General features: G+C 38.6%; 1 protein-coding gene across 2 annotated transcripts in view; it reads left to right on the forward strand.

The window, feature by feature from the left end:
• NBAS (NBAS subunit of NRZ tethering complex) overlaps window positions 1-19,897 on the forward strand; it is a 187,950-nt gene that overhangs the window by 158,758 nt on the left and 9,295 nt on the right. For both annotated transcript variants that reach the window (XM_040551536.1, XM_040551538.1), the window contains exons 50-51: window positions 2,973-3,117; window positions 9,594-9,722. In XM_040551536.1, coding sequence (XP_040407470.1) covers window positions 2,973-3,117; window positions 9,594-9,722 — 274 coding nt within the window. The remainder of the gene's footprint in view (window positions 1-2,972; window positions 3,118-9,593; window positions 9,723-19,897) is intronic.

Raw genomic sequence — 19,897 nt, forward strand, 5'->3', positions numbered from 1 at the left:
TGGAACTCAAAAAGACATGATTTTAGGGGCTCAATAGCTTAGTTCACTTTTTTTTTTCTTAATGCAAAATGTACCTCTAAAGATATTTTTGGTTTGGTGCAGGAAAACAATGCCCTTATTGCAAGTCTGTAAAAAAGTTCTCAGCATGGAAAAAGTAATTGACTTATTTAACCATACATAAAAATGGTTAAATTCATGAAAGAAGAAAACTGAATTCTACTTACAGTTGTCAGATTTTCTGGTGACTGAATCTTGTTTTTGTGTAGAGGTGGCAGATGATGTCTATTTGTTAGCAGACCACAGAAGGTCAAATAATCATAAGGAAAATTATAATTATCAGAAATCACAATTATATGTCAGAAAAGATTTATATATGTAAAGTATATATCTGATGCTTAACTTAAGTCATGCCATTTGCAGGTTTATTTATTGGATGGCCTTGCATCTTTGTGGTTATTTCTAACTTTTCTAACTGTTCTATTTCTTTGTAACTAATTCTAAATGTGCTTTGAAGTGTGATTTTTGTTTTCTTCTTCTAATGGAAAATTCTTCTAGGTTTTCTTAATGTACTCTGGAGGCAGCAGCTATAAAAATGGAAATTCATGATGACTCTCCATGCCTTTAAGCAAAAGATGGATCACATAGGAGGAGCTATTAATTTAGCCAGCAGCAAAGATGGAGTTGCATATTGTTTTTTTTTTTCTTCCTCTGACCATACTGGGGATTCGTAGATCAAGTGCATCATGTTTTGCTTGTCAGATAAGTTGGCTTCTTTGGGTCCAACCCATCAGGTTGGAAGGCGAAGAGGAGGAGCTGTGCTGCTCCCAGCTAGACTCCTGGCAGCAGTTTGTTCAGTGACTGTGACTGATGGAAAGGCTCAATTAAGTTGTCAAAAAGAATGAAAATCACGACTTCTATTTAGTTTGCATTCAAACTTACCTGCTCTTAGCATCTCTGTCTGGTGTTTGTGTTAGAATATAATGTCAGCTTCCAGTGGAGCTGGTTTTATTTGTTTACAGTATGTACTTTCGAAAGTGGAAGCTGAACAGGAGAGAGCTTATATATGTATGAAATAGTAGGTATTAGCAGTTGTCCTCTACCAAATTGTCAGACCTACTCTTTGTTATGTGTCAGCCCAACTGATTTTTTTTAACAGACTCCATTTGCTGCTGTAGTTATTATGTTACTTTCAACAATTGGTGCTAAATAATACCATTGAAAAGCAGCACTTTCAAAGCACTTTACTGCTCCTTTCCACTTGTGCTGGACAAGTATCTTAATTTACAGTGAACTGTAAGACCAACCTGCCAGATTTTCTCTTCCAGTGATTTTTTTCTTCCCCTCTTCAAACAAAATAAAATAAAAATATATCCCGCTTTTTTTGGGATGTTGATTAATGACCAGAAATTGATGGAGGCTTTTTTTAAACCACCTTTTGTGCCTTCCTTTGTGTATGCACAGATGAACATATAATGGTTGTGTTACTGTGGCTTTATGTGGTCTTGATCTACACTGTTAAGTGTGATTTTAGCCCATTGTAGAAGTGTATTGAAATGCATTAACTAAACTCAAATTAGCAAAATGGCAGTGTGGATGTGTTCCAGTATTACACTTCACGCTCTCATTTAAAACCTCCAGTCTGCTGCCCATTTCTATCAGTACGTCCAGTCCTAGCAAGTACACCTATCACTACCAAAAGTAGCCAGGCATCTCCATGATCTAGCAAATAGCAGCTGTAGGCCAAGAAATGTTGCAGCAATTAAATTTTATAGTAAATGTCGCCTTTGCCAGCATGCATGATATAATTGACATATGCCTACTGTCTGCCTTCTGTTTAAGGCTGACCATGTAATGGTGATAGCAGATGAAGTTGTATTCATTTTTGGATCCCTTGCTACAAGGATATTACGTTGATCGAGCATGTGCATTGATGAGAAACGAAGCTGAGGGAACTGGGACTGTTTAGTCTGGAGAAGAGGAGGCTGAGGGGAGAGCTCATTGCTCTCTATGACTACCTGAAAGGAGGTTGCAGCAAGGAGGGTGTTCTCTTTTCTCACATGATGAGTGATAGGACGTGAGGAAGTGATCTCAAGTTGTGCCAGGAGGGGTTTAGATTGGATTTAGGAAGGATTTCTTCATGGAGAGAGTGACCAAGCATTAGAATGGGATTCCCAGGGGATGTGGTGGAGTCCTCATCCCTGGAGGTATTTATGATGTGTAGACATGACACTAAGGGACATGGTTTAGTGATGGGACTCAGTAGGTCATGGTGGCTGAACCTGGTGGTCTTGAAGGCCTTTTCCAACCCAGGTGATTCTAGGATTCTAACTTCTATATGGAATAGAAAGGACACTTTAAATATAATAATAATAATGATCATAATAAAAAGTATCTACATCCGTATCTACTAATGGAGAAGTACAGTTGCATATAATTTCTCTCTACAGCACAGTTTGTATGGGCTATAAAATGGGTTTTATAGAAAAAGATAGATGTATTTTTTAGATGTTTATTTTTGTTTGTGCTTGTTGGACCTGAAAATTAAAATTTGAGTCTTGTAAGTTTTTTTTCCACAAAGAAACTAGAAAGGTACTTGAGAGACAGATGCTGTTAGAATATGATCAAAGCTAAGAAAATGTCACCACTCCCTCAATACCATTTTGCTTGGGAAATTAGCTGGTACAAAGAAAGGAGATGTTTTTCCTATGGTGTTCCACTTTAATCAGTCTTTATCTGGTGTGTGATTCCTCAGATAACAGTACGTCATAATTCAAAATACTTTTAATAACTTTGTTGCATTGAAAGAAGGATGGCATCAGGATAGTAACTTGTCTCAAAACTTTTTCCTCTCTGTTTCATGAGATCATACTTTAATTCTCATACATGTGCACAAACTTCAGAAAATGTTGTGTGTATATTCATATATGTACACACATATATACATATAAACATTTTTTTTTTTTTGTGAGCAGATTGTGCACAGATGGTAATCCTTGGGTGAAACTGGGGACTGCTATGCTACAGAGATGCCCAGCTGAGGAAAAGGAGAGCACGGGAAATGAAATTTTGAAAATGTGCCGTTCTTTGTATGACACTAAGCACATGCTCCCTGTTGAGGTAAGTTTTAACGTTGACTGTCATGGATATGAGTCCTGTTTTGGGGTCCCAGTGCAAGATAATGTTGCCATACTGGATCAAGTCCAGTGGAGAGCCAGCAGGATGATTAGGGTGCTGATACACAATACATATAGAGAGGCTAAGAGAATTCCATCTTAAGAAGAGATGGCAGCGGGACATCATATTGCTGTTTTTAAGTATGTGGAAGAGAAAACATGTAGAGGAGACAGAGCCAATTTCTTTTTAGTGATTAAACAAAAGGCAAGAGAGACAACTTGCAACATCAAAATTGTTTATCTACAAGGAAAAGTTTTTCTCTGCTAAAGTGGTAAAACACTGGAACACGCAATTGCCTGGAGAAGACATGGATTCTTCATCCTTGGAAATATTCAGAACTTGGCTGGATCACGTCATGGGCAATTTGATCTTGTCAGGCTGGCTTTGAATTAGGAGCTAGTTAGATTATATGACCTTTAGAGGTCTGTTCCAGTGTAAATTCTTTGAAGTATTTGTAGAAAGGGTTTAATAACGCATTGCCATTGAAATCAGTATGGCAAAAGCTGTTCATTAAATAGTCAGTAATTTTCTCTCTTACAAATTTATAAAGGTTTAGTGAGGAATCCTTGAAAACGTGTTGGCGATAAAAATTTATATATAAGCAATTACTTTGTAATAACTGTGTGATATTCTGCCTTGCTCTACTGTGTAAGTATACTTCCGTACAAGCATCTCTACAATTATTGAAGCGTTTTGTACATCAATATTGTATACTAATCAAGACAGGCTTGAGAAATGCTTAATAAACTTCACACAACTTTAGAGTAGTCCTGTGCATATTTTACTAGGCTCGTTAATCACTTATAATCTTCTTCACACAATCACAGTCTTTGCTATAGAAAACAGCTGATGGTAAGACCAGAAGCAGAGCAGAAAAGACGCATTCTGTTTAAAATAGGCGGATGGGGGTGGGCTGTGCTTTTTTTTTTCAATAGTTAGACTGATTTCAGTTCAAAATCTGTGTAAAACACAACTCCAGGTGTCACTAATCTGAAAGGGTGCATACATTTATTAATTCACTCACTTCACCAAAACTTTTGGTTGAGGACAGGTTTCTATAACTTTGGGACTGGCATTAAGCGTACGTAGCTTTTCTTTACAGGATTGAGTGCTGCATCATAGCATGATCTTACATGTGCATAGGAGTAGTCAAACCTTGCCAAAGTAGACTAACTGACATTAGTGAACAAGGAAGACAAATCTCACTGAAGGTCATCATCTTATAGCAGTCAGTTTACCAAGAGTTCTGCTCAAGAATGGGTTCTGATTTTCTCACCTTTCTTAATTAAGTGAACTTTTTCCTGAATTCCATAACAAGACCATTATTTACTCACTGTTTTGATGTTGATTGGCAGCTTTAGTTGGAGGTGCCTTGTTTTTTAAAGGTACAGAGTGTTGTTGGAAGAATTCTACCTATGGGTGTGAATATACAGATGCAGTATAAAGATTTATTACTAGTAAAAGTTATTTAATGTTTGAGGACCAGACTAGCTTTACCAATTTAACATGCTTTTTTTGGCTAGAATGTTGTACAGCAACAGAAGTTGCACCATGATGTTTGATTGTACTGTTACCTACAAATACAGGCTGTACTGGTTTAAGTCTCTTCTTGGGAAGATGGGGAATGACATGGGTAAATTTAAGTAACTGAGTAACTTATTTATACACACAGCTACAGTGCTTAAGCGCTGTACACTTAAGTGTACAAATTAGAGAGTTGAGCTTGCGTGGCTAAATAAGATGAAAACCTGATTGCTGACAAATAACCTATTTAGATGACTTCGTATTTCAATAAATTGATTATCGATTGAAATCGATTAAGAGGAGAGACCTAGAATAATGGAATTCTAAAAACATTTTATTATCATGGATAACATTAGCCATTCTGAAATGCAAAAGTTGTGATGGAAAAATAACATTTAACTTCAAGTCACGATGGTCTAGAAAAACTTTCCTTAGATGTAGATTTCATCAGAAAGCACTCTCTTTTTCTTTATTTTTCCTCCTGCTGGTCTTTCTAGTTTGTTTACAGCCAAGATCTTTTTTAATGTCTTCTGGGGAGTTGCATAGATTTAATCTTTGTATTTATATATGTGGATTTTTTGTTTGGTTGGTTTTATTTGCATTATTCAGTGGATGGACTTTTTCATTCCTCTTTGTTGAAATAAGCATTGTTTTACTTGCTTGGAATGCACATCTGTTTGGACTATCTGACATCTCCTGCGCTGACTGATAAATCTCTTTAGAAAGGGGCAAATTCTTCTTCCCCCTAGTAAGTGTTAAAGTGCAACTCCTCTGAATATCTTGTGTTTTTCTGTCAACCTATAGGTCAAGTGTCAGTTAACATGAACACTTAAATAGGAGAATCTAGTCTCTGCATCTGGTCTCTTATTTGTAATCTCTGGGGTCCTGGTGGCCATAAGATGCTTATCTTGTAGAATAATGCAGCAGTCAGTTGATTTCCTTTTTTTTTTTTTTTTCTTTTCTATTTTTGCAGCTAGTTATTTATGCTTTTTATATGTGAATTTACTTTGTATGTTTTTCTTCATTCACAGTTGTCTCTGATCATTTTGTTTGGGTAATTTTGAATTTAAATGCTACCCTTTGAGTCTCTTGACACAATACTGTTTGTACTCATTATCCAGCCATTTGAGCCATCCATGAAAACACTGAATAATAGTGGACCCAAAGCAGACTCCTATGAAATTCATTTGATATGCCTCACTCGTGTCACAGTGAACCATCAATAGCTGCATAACTAGTTAGGAAGCAAATGTTTCTTTACAAAAGTTTCAACTACATCATGGTAATACAGATTTTGATTTAGGACTTTCCTTGTCCCTCTCACAGGTAACATCACATCGCCTCGAAGCACAGCCTCTCACGGCAGGCAAACAGATACTAGAGCGCTTTCCAGTGCTATTGCAGAGATAAAAGTTGCTTGTGTTGCTCTTCAAAAGTGCTCAGAGTGTTGGCTTGCTGCATAGGTTGGATTTCCAATTCCTGCCCAAAGCAGCAGTGCAGTCATTTGTGTGAGACATAGGAGAAGATGGTTTTACTATTTGGACAGTTTTCTGTGTTTGGCACATTGTCCTGTCACTTCAGTTGGAATAAGGGATGAAGGCCACTGCAAGGGTTTGCAAGCTGGACCACACTGTCCTGCACCTTATTTCCCTAGGTTCTCTGACAGTGTTTCATGTGACATTTTTGAAATCTTGCTGAGTTCAAAGTATACCACAGTGATTGCTTTATTCCTAACTATGATACCTGTTGCTAGGACCTGTAGGAAGATTTTCATGTAAATTTTTTTTGTTTGATTTTTCATTGTATGTTTTGATGGTTTTCATGGACTTGATGTCTGAGAGGTCTACAATTCCTTTCCGTCTTGTACATCTTCTTTATTTCACGTCTAAAGGACAGGCTGCATTTCTCTTTATCAGTCTTCTGAAACTAGTCTTTTTCTCAAGAGTGATATCTCTTAACTTGATTTCTGTAGGGCCTTTGGGATGAATTCTTCAGTCCCAGAAAAAAATAATATATATTATTAATTCTAGACTGAATTTTCAATGCTGAAGTTTCACCCGTTGTAATTGTCAACTATTATTGTTCATTTGGTTGAGATCTTTTAATAAGAATTAAAGCAAGAAAGATGCTTCCTTTTCTTGACTTTTCATTACTGGCTTTTGCATAGCAGTATGTCATTAATCATGATGTCATGTCGTAAGAGTACCAGGAAAACAGAGGCAGTGCAGTCTTACCAGAAGGTTAGAGAGATCAAGTGCAGATTAGTGGATAAAAAGGGCAAGTCTCCATAAACAACTAGTGGACTAGTGAGTATATAATGCCCTGTTAGCATAGCTGCATTTTGGGAGGGTGCTGCAAAAAGAGGGGCAAAAGAGAGAGCCTTACAAAAGTTAGTGTACAGATGAACCTGAAAGGGGAAGACTGAAAGAGTGCAGTATATTACCTTATCAGAGATTGAGAGGCTGATATGATTGTGTTCTATGGGTATTCTTAGAGGGAACAGAAGCTAATAAAATGCTCTTTTGATTTACAAAGAAATGCATAAAAAGAAACATAACAATTGTTGGAATATACTTCTCCTTAGAGAGAAATGATGGATTATCTATATTTGAACATTTTTTGTAGGTAAGACTGGATATCTTCTGTCTCCTAGACTCATAATGAGGCACAGAGTTACTCAAGTCATATGACTGGTAACTACCTGAAATCTAACGACCTTTGGCTTAAAAATCTGCTAGTGTAAGGTAAACCTAAGTTAATTGAATAGCTAAGCATTTTCTTCTGTTGAGGCCTTTATGCCTTTGTTACAAACAAAGCAGATTGCTTTAGAAAATATCCCATTAGAATGTATAACCAGTACTAGGGCATAATCTTGAAGCATCTAAGAAGCAAACAAAACAGTGGCATGTCATCTGAGTTAAATGTTATTGCTTTGAAAATAAGAAAGTTAATATCTGTATTATTGCATTTGCTTGCTGAGTGATAGAATTTTCTTTATTTTAAAGAAGTGCAATGAGATAGCAAATAGATTCAACACCTGCACCATTGGTCTCCCCGACCTGTTGCTTTAAACTTGTACTGTACCTAGTTTCCTTTCCTTCCTCACACAACTAAAAAATATGATTTGGGGTTCTTTTAGAGCCTTTTTATAGTTACGGCTTATTTCTTACGGCACTGCTTCTCCACTTAGTTTTGAGAGGCTTTCAGGCAGAAAATGTTACCAAGTATGGTAAAATTGCTGTTTTGTTCAGGTTGTGTATCTTATGACTCAGAAATTATTTTTCTGAACATAAGCTGCATTTATTGCCATGGATACACCTTTTCAAGAAAAGGAGACTTGTAGAATGAGTGAATCTCTAACTTTGTATTCAGTAGGTTTGCTGGTATGTCAAGCATACTGCTCAAAAGAAATACAGTACAATATGAAATTATCAAAAGTTTAATGAGCGTATGACTGATCAGACAAAGTTTTAGTGTATTTATTTAATCTTCTTATTCCTTGATCCCTTACTGAAAACATTAATCATCAGTAGACGCAGAATATGGGTTTAAAGGAACAAGTCTGGGTAAGAGAACAAGCATTGCATGAGTGATGCAGAGCTCAGTGCAGTATAATTTATCCTGCTCACTGCTGTTTCTTGAAGGTATACATTTAGAAGAGGCTGAGCAAAGTGCAGCTAGGTAGCTTCCTATACCAAGTGAGGCCAGGTGATTGTGCAGTACATGACTGTCGAAACCTTTAACATCTTTGTCTTTGAATAGTAGCTGTGACTCTAAAAGCCTGGAAATTAAAACCATGCTGCTAAAAGTGTGGTTGTATTTCAGTCTTCAAATTGCTATACTTACCATTAAACTTCAAAAGATTTCTAAAAATGGTTTGCATTCCCTCAAAGTAATATTTAGCTGATGAGATCCTTTGGCAATTGATGTTTTTCTAAGCGTTGCAGTGAAACAAAGAGCCCCTGGAAGATTTGGATGCCATTTGCAAGGTGACAGTGGTACGTAATACCCAAAGCACTTGGTGTAAGTTGTCCCGAACACAGGACATGTCTGCTGGATCTAAGTGGAAAGTGGCTGTTAGAACAAAATCCTTGGAAAAAAAAAAAAGATAGGAGAAGTCATCATCTGATGTATAACAGTTTGTTAGTCTAAATGCTTTTTGATGTATAAATAAATCATTGCCATGTTAAGGAAAAACAAAACCACAGGTTACTTGTAGGGTTTTTGTTTGAGTTTTTGTTTTAAACTAAAGTTCAAGTTAAAGATTTGGGAACACACAGTTTTTGTTTGTTTTTTTAAAGATGTCCTTTTTTACTGCATCAGCTTTATGATGCTAAATTTGTGCTCTATTATAAAAATGAGAAGTTATATGAAAGAGGGAAAGGTAAATTACTGTGCTTTCATCACATGTGAAAGTTTGTATAAAGTTTGAAACGGTTTTGAAACAGAGCTTTATGGTGTTGCACTTCGGTATGTACTGTTATTTCCTCTTTGTTTTGTTCCACATTTATGATTGTATAACTGAGTTACAGAAGTATCACAGGTGTCTGTTAAACTTCTTTCTGCATTTTGCAGTATTTCACTAAGCACAAATATATGAGTCCCAGAGAGGGCTGTGATTGCTTTGTTTCTCTTTCAGTGAAACTCTGGGTTGTAATGGTGATTCAGTGCCTCATCTTAATGTGACAAAGACTCGACTTATAACCCTGTATTCCACATTTTTTTTAAATTTATCTGTTCAAGTTTCCAAAGACTTATTTCCATCAGGGACTTCATTTATTTTAGAAGTTAGGTTTTCATTCTTCATTTGACACAGAATTTTCATAAATTTTAGTTTGAGTGAAGATGTTAATATCTCCAGAGGTCTTGCTGAATGAGTTTACTTTTATTTTCAGTGTATAAAAGAATTATGTCTGTTGCTGCTTAACCAGTCCCTCTTGCTGCCATCCCTGAAACTGCTGGTGGAAAGCAAAGATCAAGATCTTCATGCTGTGGCACTGGAGCAGATAACAACTGTTGCTAAGGTATGAGCAGTTGAATTAATCAGCTTTCAGAGTTTAAGGTGATAAATTAGCTCTTTTATCTTCATATTAGTAAGCAGAGACTATCGAGACCCTTAAGATTTTCCACAGCTATTGTGTACAGTGAACAGTAACACAGGGCTTGTAAGATCTTTTCTATATACTTGAGGTGATTAAAACTGACAGCATTTTCTTTAAATTACCTAGTGTGCTATTGTAAGTCAACGTGATGGAAAAGAAACAACTGTGTTATATGAAGTCGATTGTTATCTCGGTGTGTCTATTCTTGCACTTCATTATTTTTTTGTAAGTGATAAAAGTACAAACGAGTTAGCGTGTTTCTGACAAACTTGGCATTGTTCATATACACATTGTAAGCTGCTAACAAATTTTTTGTTTTGTAGAAGGGATGAAATGCATGTATGTTTGGGATTTTAGGCGATTCTAAACATGTTTTTACTTGACACTGCAACAGAGTTTCTGGAGGAAAAAAAGCTAAATACTGTCTCTTCTTTGAACCACTATACATTACTATATATTACCACTATATATATAACCACTATATATATATATATATATATATATATATATATTATATATAACCACTATACATTACATTCAAGAACCACTATACATTACTATGTATTTTCAATTGTTGTAGAAAGTTATTGGTTTTTATGCAGTAAAAAAAACAGTGCAACTGTTTTTTCCCCCCCCCATATATTTACTTGTCAGTTAAGAGGTAAGGCCTAAAATCACGAAAGCTAGTCTCCTAGAAAGAAAAATCACTTTGTTTCACTTGTTTGTTTCTTTGTTTGCATGTTTTGTGTGTGTTTTTGTTTTTGGTCTCCTGAAAACTGAGATGGGTTTAAAACTTCTAACTTTAAATGAACTTTTGTGCATGTAAACCAGGCACGCTGGTGACGAGCTAAGGAATGGTGCGCTAGAATCAGAGGGACTGTGTGCTAGTGAGGCCCTTTGGTCGGCTACACAAGGTGCTGCGTGTAGGGAGGTGCATTTGAAGTGCTTCTACACAAACGCACGCAGTAGGAGGAATAAAATGGATGAGCTAGAAGTCTTGGCCCAGTCCCACAGCTATGACATCATCGGCATAAGCGAAACCTGGTGGCATGAGTCCTGTGGCTGGTGTGTTGCAATAGATGGTTACAGGCTCTTCAAGAGGGACAGGCAGGGTAGGCAAGGTGGCGGGGTGGCAATGTATGTGAAGAATGGGCTGGACTGTGTGGAACTTCAAGTTGGTGATAGCAAAATTGAGAGCCTCTGGGTAAGGATTAAGGGACGAACAAATAAAGGGGATGTCGTTGTGGGAGTCCATTACAGACCACCTGGCCAGGACGACAACGCCAATGAATTTTTCTTTGCAGAACTAAGAGATGCCCGAAGATCAACTCTCCTTGTCCTAATGGGAGATTTCAACTTGCCAGACGTCAACTGGGATCACGACATGGCTGACACGAGCAAGTCCAGGAGGTTCATAAAGCACCTAGATGATAACTTCTTGGTGCAGGTGCTAAGAGAGCCAACTAGGAAAAGTGTCCTCCTAGATCTGTTGCTGGAGAACAGAGAGGGTCTTGTGGGAGATGTGGCAATTGGCGGCCGTCTCGGTCATAGTGACCATGAAGTGGTTGAGTTTAGAATTTACGGTGACAGAAGGAAAACCGTCACCAAAACTTCAGCCCTGGATATGGGGAAAGCAGACTTCAGGCTGCTCAGGGAACTGGTCAGCAAGGTCCCCTGGGAAACTGCTTTTGAAGGCATTGGCGTCCATCAGTGCTGGTCAGTCTTTAAGCACTGCCTCCTAAAAGCTCAAGATCAGGCGATTCCAAAATATCGGAAGGCAGGCAAGCGGGGCAGAAGGCCGGCCTGGCTGACCAGGGTTCTTCTACTGGAGCTTAGGCAAAAAAAGAAAGTGTACAGCTGCTGGAAGGAGGGTCAGGCGACGAGGAAGGAATACAGGGATGCTGTTCGTGTTTGTAGGGAGAAAATTCGTGTGGCCAAAGCCCAACTAGAGTTGAAGCTGGCCATGTCTGTGGGAGACAATAAATTTTTTTTTTTAGATATGTGAACAGAAAAAGGAGAACCAAAGAAAACATAGGTCCGCTACTAGATGGGGAGGATCTCCTCACAGACGATGACATAAGCAAAGCAGAGACATTTAATGCCTTATTCGCCTCTGTCTTCAACGCTGATGATGGGCTTCAGGACCCAGGGTACCCTGAGCTGGAGAACCATGACGGTGGGAATGGCAAACTCCCAACCGACCCTGAATGTGTGCGGGATTTGCTGCTCCACCTGGATCCATACAAGTCCATGGGTCCGGACGGAATTCATCCCAGGGTGCTTAAAGAGCTGGCTGATGTCATCGCAGGACCTCTCTCAATTATTTTTCAGTGATCTTGGGAATCTGGAGAGGTCCCAGTGGACTGGAAGCTGGCAAATGTGCCAATTTTCAAGAAGGGTAAGAAAGAAGACCCTAGCGATTACAGGCCTGTCAGTCTCATGTCAGTGCCTGGTAAAATTATGGAGAGGATGATCCTTGAAGTTATTGAAGCGCACCTGGGGGACAATGCAGTCATTGGTCCCAGCCAACATGGGTTCATGAGGGGTAGGTCCTGCCTAACAAATTTGATTTCCTTTTACGATGAGATCACCCATCTAGTCGATCAAGGGAAACCAGCTGACGTGATCTTTTTGGACTTCAGCAAAGCTTTTGACACGGTTTCCCATAGGATCCTACTGGACAAAATGTCCAGCATACAACTTAACAAAAACACCATACGATGGGTGAGCAATTGGCTGACGGGCAGGGCTCAAAGGGTTGTGGTAAATGGGGCCACATCTGGCTGGCGGATGATCACTAGTGGGATCCCTCAAGGCTCCATTTTAGGGCCAGTCCTCTTCAATGTCTTTATAAATGATTTGGATGTAGGACTAGAAGGTGTTTTGAGCAAATTTGCTGACAACACCAAACTTGAAGGAGTTGTGGACTCGGATGAGGGTGGAAAGGCCTTGCAGAGAGATCTGGACAGATTGGAGAGCTGGGCGATCACCAACCACATGAAGTTTAACAAAAGCAAGCGCCGGGTCCTGCACCTTGGATGGGGCAACCCTGGCTATACGTACAGACTGGGCGACGAGACGCTGGAGAGCAGCCCCACAGAGAGGGATCTGGGGGTTGTGGTTGACAGCAAGTTGAATATGAGCCAGCAGTGTGCCCTGGCAGCCAGGAGGGCCAACCATATCCTGGGATGCATCAAGCACAGCATTGCTAGTCAGTCGAGGGAAGTGATTGTCCTGCTCTACTCTGTGCTGGTGCGGCCTCACCTCAAGTGCTGTGTGCAGTTCTGGGCACCACAGTACAAGAAGGACATTAAACTGTTGGAGAGTGTCCAGAGGAGTGCGACGAAGATGGTGAAGGGCCTAGAGGGGAAGACATACGAGGAGCGGCTGAGGTCACTTGGCCTGTTCAGCCTGGAGAAGAGGAGGCTGAGGGGGGACCTCATCGCAGTCTACAACTTCCTCGCGAGGGGGAGTGGAGAGGCAGGTGACCTATTCTCCATAATCACCAGTGACAGGACCCGTGGGAATGGTGTTAAGCTGAGGCAGGGGAAGTTTAGGCTGGGCATCAGGAAGAGGTTCTTCACCGAAAGGGTGGTTGCACACTGGAACAGGCTCCCCAGTGAAGCAGTCACTGCACCAAGCCTGTCTGAATTTAAGAAGCGACTGGACTGTGCACTTAGTCACATGGTCTAAACTTTTGGGCAGACCTGTGCGGTGCCAGGAGTTGGACTTGATGATCCTTATGGGTCCCTTCCAACTCGGGATATTCTATGATTCTATGATACTATGTACAACCTGAAAGACTTTCTTGGATTTTGTTAGCCACAGTTGTGCAGTATAGCTGTCTACTTACTGCAAAAGAGAATAAATGGCTTTCCTTTCTTGCTGGATAACTGCATAGAAGGTCCCCATATAATATTTATTTATTTAGGAAAACCACATCTCTAATATTTTTGAATTCCGTACTGTCTCTTAGGGAGCTCTTAGTTGCATATTGCAATATAAAATAATAATTGAGGTTAAATTTCCAGTATGCTACTTCAAAATAAAACTGCCTTTACAGAAACAGAAATGAAAACTTGTACATGTTTTTAAAATAAGCATCCTCAAAATGCAAAAGCTTTAAAAATGCAATATGTTGGAATGCAGATTGAAAATATAACTTTTTTCTGAGATTAAAAGTATGCAAACTTTCATCCGTTTCTGAAGGAGCCTTCTCCATCAGGCTCTCTGTTCCAGTTATATGTGTTGCAACAAGTTTTTCAGATTCTCTGGTTACAACAAACAGTGCAGTCCAACCACGTAGTTTGACACTATCCCCTGTTTTCCTAGGAAAGATATGGAAAGAAAAGCAATCCTGATTTTCCCAGGACTCTGCTGTAAGTCTCTCATCCTCTCTTGGTTTTTATCTGTTTCCCCTTCAGGGGGCCTCCAGAGCCTGTCAGAGAAACAATGAATCTGGAAGTATTGGCTTCATCTCAGATGTTGCTGATTTACCTTCAAAAGTACTGTTATTGAAACGGATGGAGTACTAGCTTTGTGGAACATAAATGGACATTTAAAGTGTTTGCAGGGAAGGTAGCAGGGCATGTTACATGTAATACACGTCTGCTTGTTTCAAAATCTGAATATCATAATTAACATCCAATACGAATTGTAAGTATTTCCTAGTTGAGGCTGTTGTTCTAAGGAAAGAACCACAGGTTTTTATGAAGGTGTTCCTATTCCCAGTTTTTTATACAAATGAAACACAACATTTCTGATTTTTCCACAAAAGATACCTTTCTAGATATAAACCACCAAAACAGTGGATTATCGTTAGCATATCAATAGTTTTATTTTCACACCTACAGTTGTAGATCTTGGTCTGCAAAGCAATTTTTGTAACTGTTTTTAAACAAGATGATCTTATAGAAAAGGAGCTGGAGATCTGATATTTGCATGCGCTTTCTCATCTATATGTTCTGTTAACCTTTTAAAATTGACTTTTTTGTTAACAGATGAAAACTGCTGAGTTAGTGATTAGCTCTCAAGCTTCCCAGCAGGAATTTATGTCCGAGTACATTTTATTTAACTACTTTTAAAGCCCAGTGCTGTGCAATAGCACTTTCTGAATGGCTGCTAATTGTATTGCTATCTTAACTGGCCTTTTCTTTCCGGTGTGCTGTGGCTTTTATTTTTCTACAGTCTAGGTTGATTATATTATATTCAAGTTTTAGGGCCAGGAACCATACTTACTAATATAAAACACTTACTACACCTGTGCATTCCTAAAATAATGTTCTTTTTGGCCTTCTTATGTGAAAGGCAGTTCGAAAAACTGTTCCTATTTTTTTTTCCAAAATCAGTATTAATTTGAGCATATACTTCTACACCAGTGCTCCATAACCTAGAATTTTCAGTGCATTTAGCTTTGGTCTAGTATTTCATCTTAAGTCAATGAAAATGTAACTTGATTTCATTCCATCAGGCATAGTGTTTAGCCAGTACCTTAAATGTGAGATTCACCACCAGTGGTAGAAAAGCAACTAGCACAGAAGAGTGCCATGCTAAATTTGAGAGCATGGTGGTTTCTTGGATGGTTTAGAAATTCTCTCTTATTCCTTGATTTATATGCATCTCTTATGATTACACTAGTTGGTATTTTACCAACTAAAAGTGCGTATACTGCTTAGCTATGTCAATGTTTATTCAGTATAATTTTGTATGCATACTTTTTGCTTTTTACCAACAGTAATAGAACTGTTAACGCTTCGTGTAGAATTTTTAATAAATTTTTCATAGGAAGCCCATTTCTGGTTACATTAAACAGGAAAAGGACAAATATCTGGCAAAGGGAAATCATATTGATTCCCCGACATAGTGTTAAAACAACTCACAGATATGGCTGTGAGAAAAATACAGCACTTGCTTGCTGATACGATGTATTAGTTAGCCATTTGTTGTATGTTGCTGACAGCTTTATGGATGTTTACAGTTAAAAGGATGATGCTGAAGTGCTGATACTAAGAATTGTATAGCTTTTGCCTGTAATAAAACAACCAGAATTTTGTGTAAGCTTTTTTGAAATTGCAGACATCTCTTTTTATTGTGCATCTTCTTATAAACTGCCATTTACCTCTTTTGGATTACAGAAGTATCTGTTTTTTCTCTGTGGTGTGTGAAAAATTAAAAAAATGTAAAAAGTTTACTTAAATAAGCTTATTATTGCCAGTGGGATTTAGACTTTGCCCTTAAGAGTCAGATTATTTTTTATTTTTGAGAAGCGTTGGTGGTTCACTTGATTATCTTTCATAGATCAAGACTGATATTTTTACTTCTGACAGAGAAACTAAGTGTTCTGCTACCTGCTGGTAGGTAAAATGGAAGTTGACATAATCAATAAATACTACTTTAACAGAAAGTAGGACTAGAAAATGTTTTTAGTTAATCTAAAATAATATTTTATTTCAGTTTATATCCTGTATTTTCAATGTTGAAGTGCTAAGACTACCTTTACAAAATGATTTATTGAAAAATGCAATATGAAAAATCATGAAGAATGTGTGAAATTAATTTCCAGTTATTTCTCCACAGTCTTGTTCCATGTATGGCTGCTCACTGTTTGTGGCTTACCTTTTAAAAGAAACCTTGTAAAATTATGCATTTAAAACCTAACAGTAATCTCTCTGTCCTTTACTTGTCTAGTTGTTTTTAGATCTCTTCATTTTCTTACCCCCTTACTTATTTGTCCTGTAGCCATACAGACTCCATCCAGGAACAAAATGAAAAGCATTTTTACCTCCACTAGTAGTGTAGAGCTAATATTAAGCAAATGGCCGGTTCAGTTCTTTTTAGCTGTTATGTTATCAACAGCTCTTATTTTTCCATTAGTATACGTATTTCATAGTGCATGGGTTTGGTAATGCATAAGTTATGGATGACACATTTCCTGTCGCTAGTACCAGACTCTCTAGACTCTTTTTATGTCTCTAGACATAAAAAATGTGAACAGGGAATTGCCCAGACTCTGACTTGTCCTTTACTGAAGCAGGCAAAGGGAACCTTCTGACCTGCTTTTGCTTATCTGAAGTCATCACTACAGAGAGATTTCTTTCAAATATGCTACGTACTATCAAATATAGGTACAATATCCATGTAGGCTGTAATAGCAACCAGTAGAAATACTGGATACTTATATGAGATGTAGTGTTGGTCCTGGAGAGTGGAGCCACATTATTGTTCTTCATTTATGGTCACTCGAATTTTCAGAATCCTCAGTGATTTACCAGTAAAGCTTCTTTAGATGCCCCAAGTTGCTATTCCTAGTACGTCAAAAGAGCTGTCACCTTTGGTAAAGCTGATTTTCACCTACCTATTCAGCACAAAAGGTTGTTTAAAACTTGAAGACTCCCTGCCTCTGCTTGCCCAGGGGAGCTGCTGTCTTGGTGGAGCTGAAGGCCTTGAGCCTGAGCGCATTTGCAGTTGGTAACATCATTTGTGCTGTTGGCAAAGCCCCAGGCAGGCACGCTTAAACCTTCCTAATTATACACTGACAACACCAAGTTCAGCGTAAGACACAAACTGATATTGTGATTCAGAAATACTGCAGTCAGCGTAGGGGGTAAATACAGGTTGTACAACTGCTTCTTTTTCAGATCATTTGCCAAGGGTGTTTCAGAAACAGCTTGAATGTGTCCTCCCTAAGAGTCTGGGATGAGGCTCCTCCCGCTCCTGCTGAGGATATGCAGAAAGAAATTAAGACTTGTGGAGAAAGGAGCGCACGTGGTCCTCACTTCTGTGCTTGTTGAGGGCAGCCCTGCTGGGATGTGATTTTTCATCAGCAGATGCAGACTCTTTTATAAATTTTGCATTAAAGAGACATTTGATAAAATGTACAAACCCTGTTTGAAGCAGATTGCTGTAGCACTGCAGTGGCAGAAATGATGAGTGCATCTGTTGCAATCCTCTTTCTATGTGGTCTCTGGCTTCTTAGATGAATATGCACCTCTGTAGCTGGGAACTGCATTGATCGTCAGTCTGAAGTGAGCTAGTCATCAGAGGTAGCACTTGAATGCCTACATCTTTAATGTAGGTATCAGCCAATACCTAAATAGGTACCCGTGTCAAGGAAAAAAGTCAGGATTTCCTCTCCTTAGCATAAGTATCCCCATTAGTTCTTTTCCTTGTACATATGCACAGTGTGTGTGTGGGCATCACACTAAATCAGCACCATCAAATCCTGTTGAAGGAGAAATGGATATGAAAAAGTAAAACATCTCCAATTTAAGCCTTCCAAAAGTAAAAGATTTTACGCTACTGAAAAATTTAGCACCCTCAGCATGGAAGTCTAGATAGATGCAGTGATTTTTCTCCATCATATATACTGTGAGTTTGTCATCGTTGTTGTTTATGGTTTATTCACATGCTCACACAAGATGGAAAGTGGCTGTGAATTCATTTTGCAGAAGATGCCTGCACCTGTGAGACTTAAACTGCAGTCAGCTGCATTCCACATCACTGGAATAGCGTTTATGGGGAATCGGCTATAACCTGCTGGAACCAGTGTTTTAAGATTAATTTAGGATGTTGGGATGGTAAGGGCATGCATATGCCTTTCTGCAGATCAGAAGCAATTCATTAATAAGGCCCTCCTTTGCTTGCTGTCCACAAAAAAAAAAAAAAAAAAAAAAAAAAAAATTGAACACTAGGATGGTAAGGTTACTTTTTAGTAATTGCCTTAACTGGGTTTACTCTCTTGATTAAGTCTTGTCAAAAGGGTTAGTTTGAAAAAGAAAAGACAGTAAAAAACTTAAGACTCTGTGTTTACCATAGACAAATATTCGGTATGTATTCTAGGTGTATTTTCTTGCAGCCAATGTGTGCCAATTCATAGAACATTTCAAATACGGTCAAAATGGTTAGCAAACAAAAATAGCCTCTAAGGTTGTTATGAATTTATATGTAAAAATGTAAAATTTTGAGAGTCAGAAGTCCATAGGGACTAGTGTCATGGCTCCAACAGGGGGAATGATCACAAGTCTAGTGAAGAGTAAGAATAGGGGAAACATACGTCTTCTTGTTCTGGGTTGCTCTCGCAGCTTCCAGTTATTTTTGGCTGTATGTATTTGTGTACTAAGTAACTGGTAGTGGTTTTCTTTCTCAGTTTTGTCCAGTTTCCCCTTTAAACATGGATGAGCTTTTACATTGTGCAGTATCATTTGCCAAAGAATTCAACAGTGTAATAAAAAGCTATTTTCTTTCATTTACTCTGAATCCGATTCTGTTAGCTTCACTTGATGCTTCATAATTCTTGTTTTATGAGGGAATGTTTAATCAGTCCCCAAATGCTCTAATGATGTTGATATCTGCTTATACCGTCTAAGCTGCTGCTTTTTTAGGTGGAGGAGTCCTAGATTTTGAGTTCTTGAGGAAACACCATATTATAAACTCTGTAGAGGAAGTGGCCTCAAATTGTGCCAGGGGAGGTTTAGGTTGGAAATTAGGAGACATTTCTTCTCAGAAAGAGCAGTCAGGCATTGGAATGGGTTCCCAGGGAGGTGGTGGAGCCACCGTCCCTGTGGGTGTTTAAGGAAGGGTTGGACGTGGTGCTTAGGGACATGGTTTAGTGGGTGATATTGGTGGTAAGGGGATGGTTGGATCAGATGATCTTGAAGGTCTTTTCCAACCTTAATGATTCTATGATTCTATAATATATTTTTACTTTTAAATATATGTTGTGTCTATATTTTAAAGCAATGTTTGCATTAGTGTTTATTCCGATTTAAAATAATTTTAAATATACAGATTGTATTTCACAGAATCACAGAATCATCTACGTTGGAAGAGATCTCCAAGATCACCCAGTCCAACCTCTGACCTAACACTAACAAGTCCTCCACTAAACCGTATCACTAAGCTCAACATCTAAACGTCTCTTAAAGACTTCTAGTGATGATGACCCAACCACTTCCCTGGGCAGCCCATTCCAGTGCCTAACAACCTTTTCAGTAAAGAAGTTCTTCCTAATATCCAACCTAAACCTCCCCTGGCACAACTTCAGCCCCTTCCCCCTCATCCTGTCACCAGGCACGTGGGAGAATAGACCAACCCCCACC

Source organism: Cygnus olor, chromosome 3 (genome assembly GCF_009769625.2).
Source record: "Cygnus olor isolate bCygOlo1 chromosome 3, bCygOlo1.pri.v2, whole genome shotgun sequence".
Taxonomy (NCBI): Eukaryota; Metazoa; Chordata; class Aves; order Anseriformes; family Anatidae; genus Cygnus; species Cygnus olor.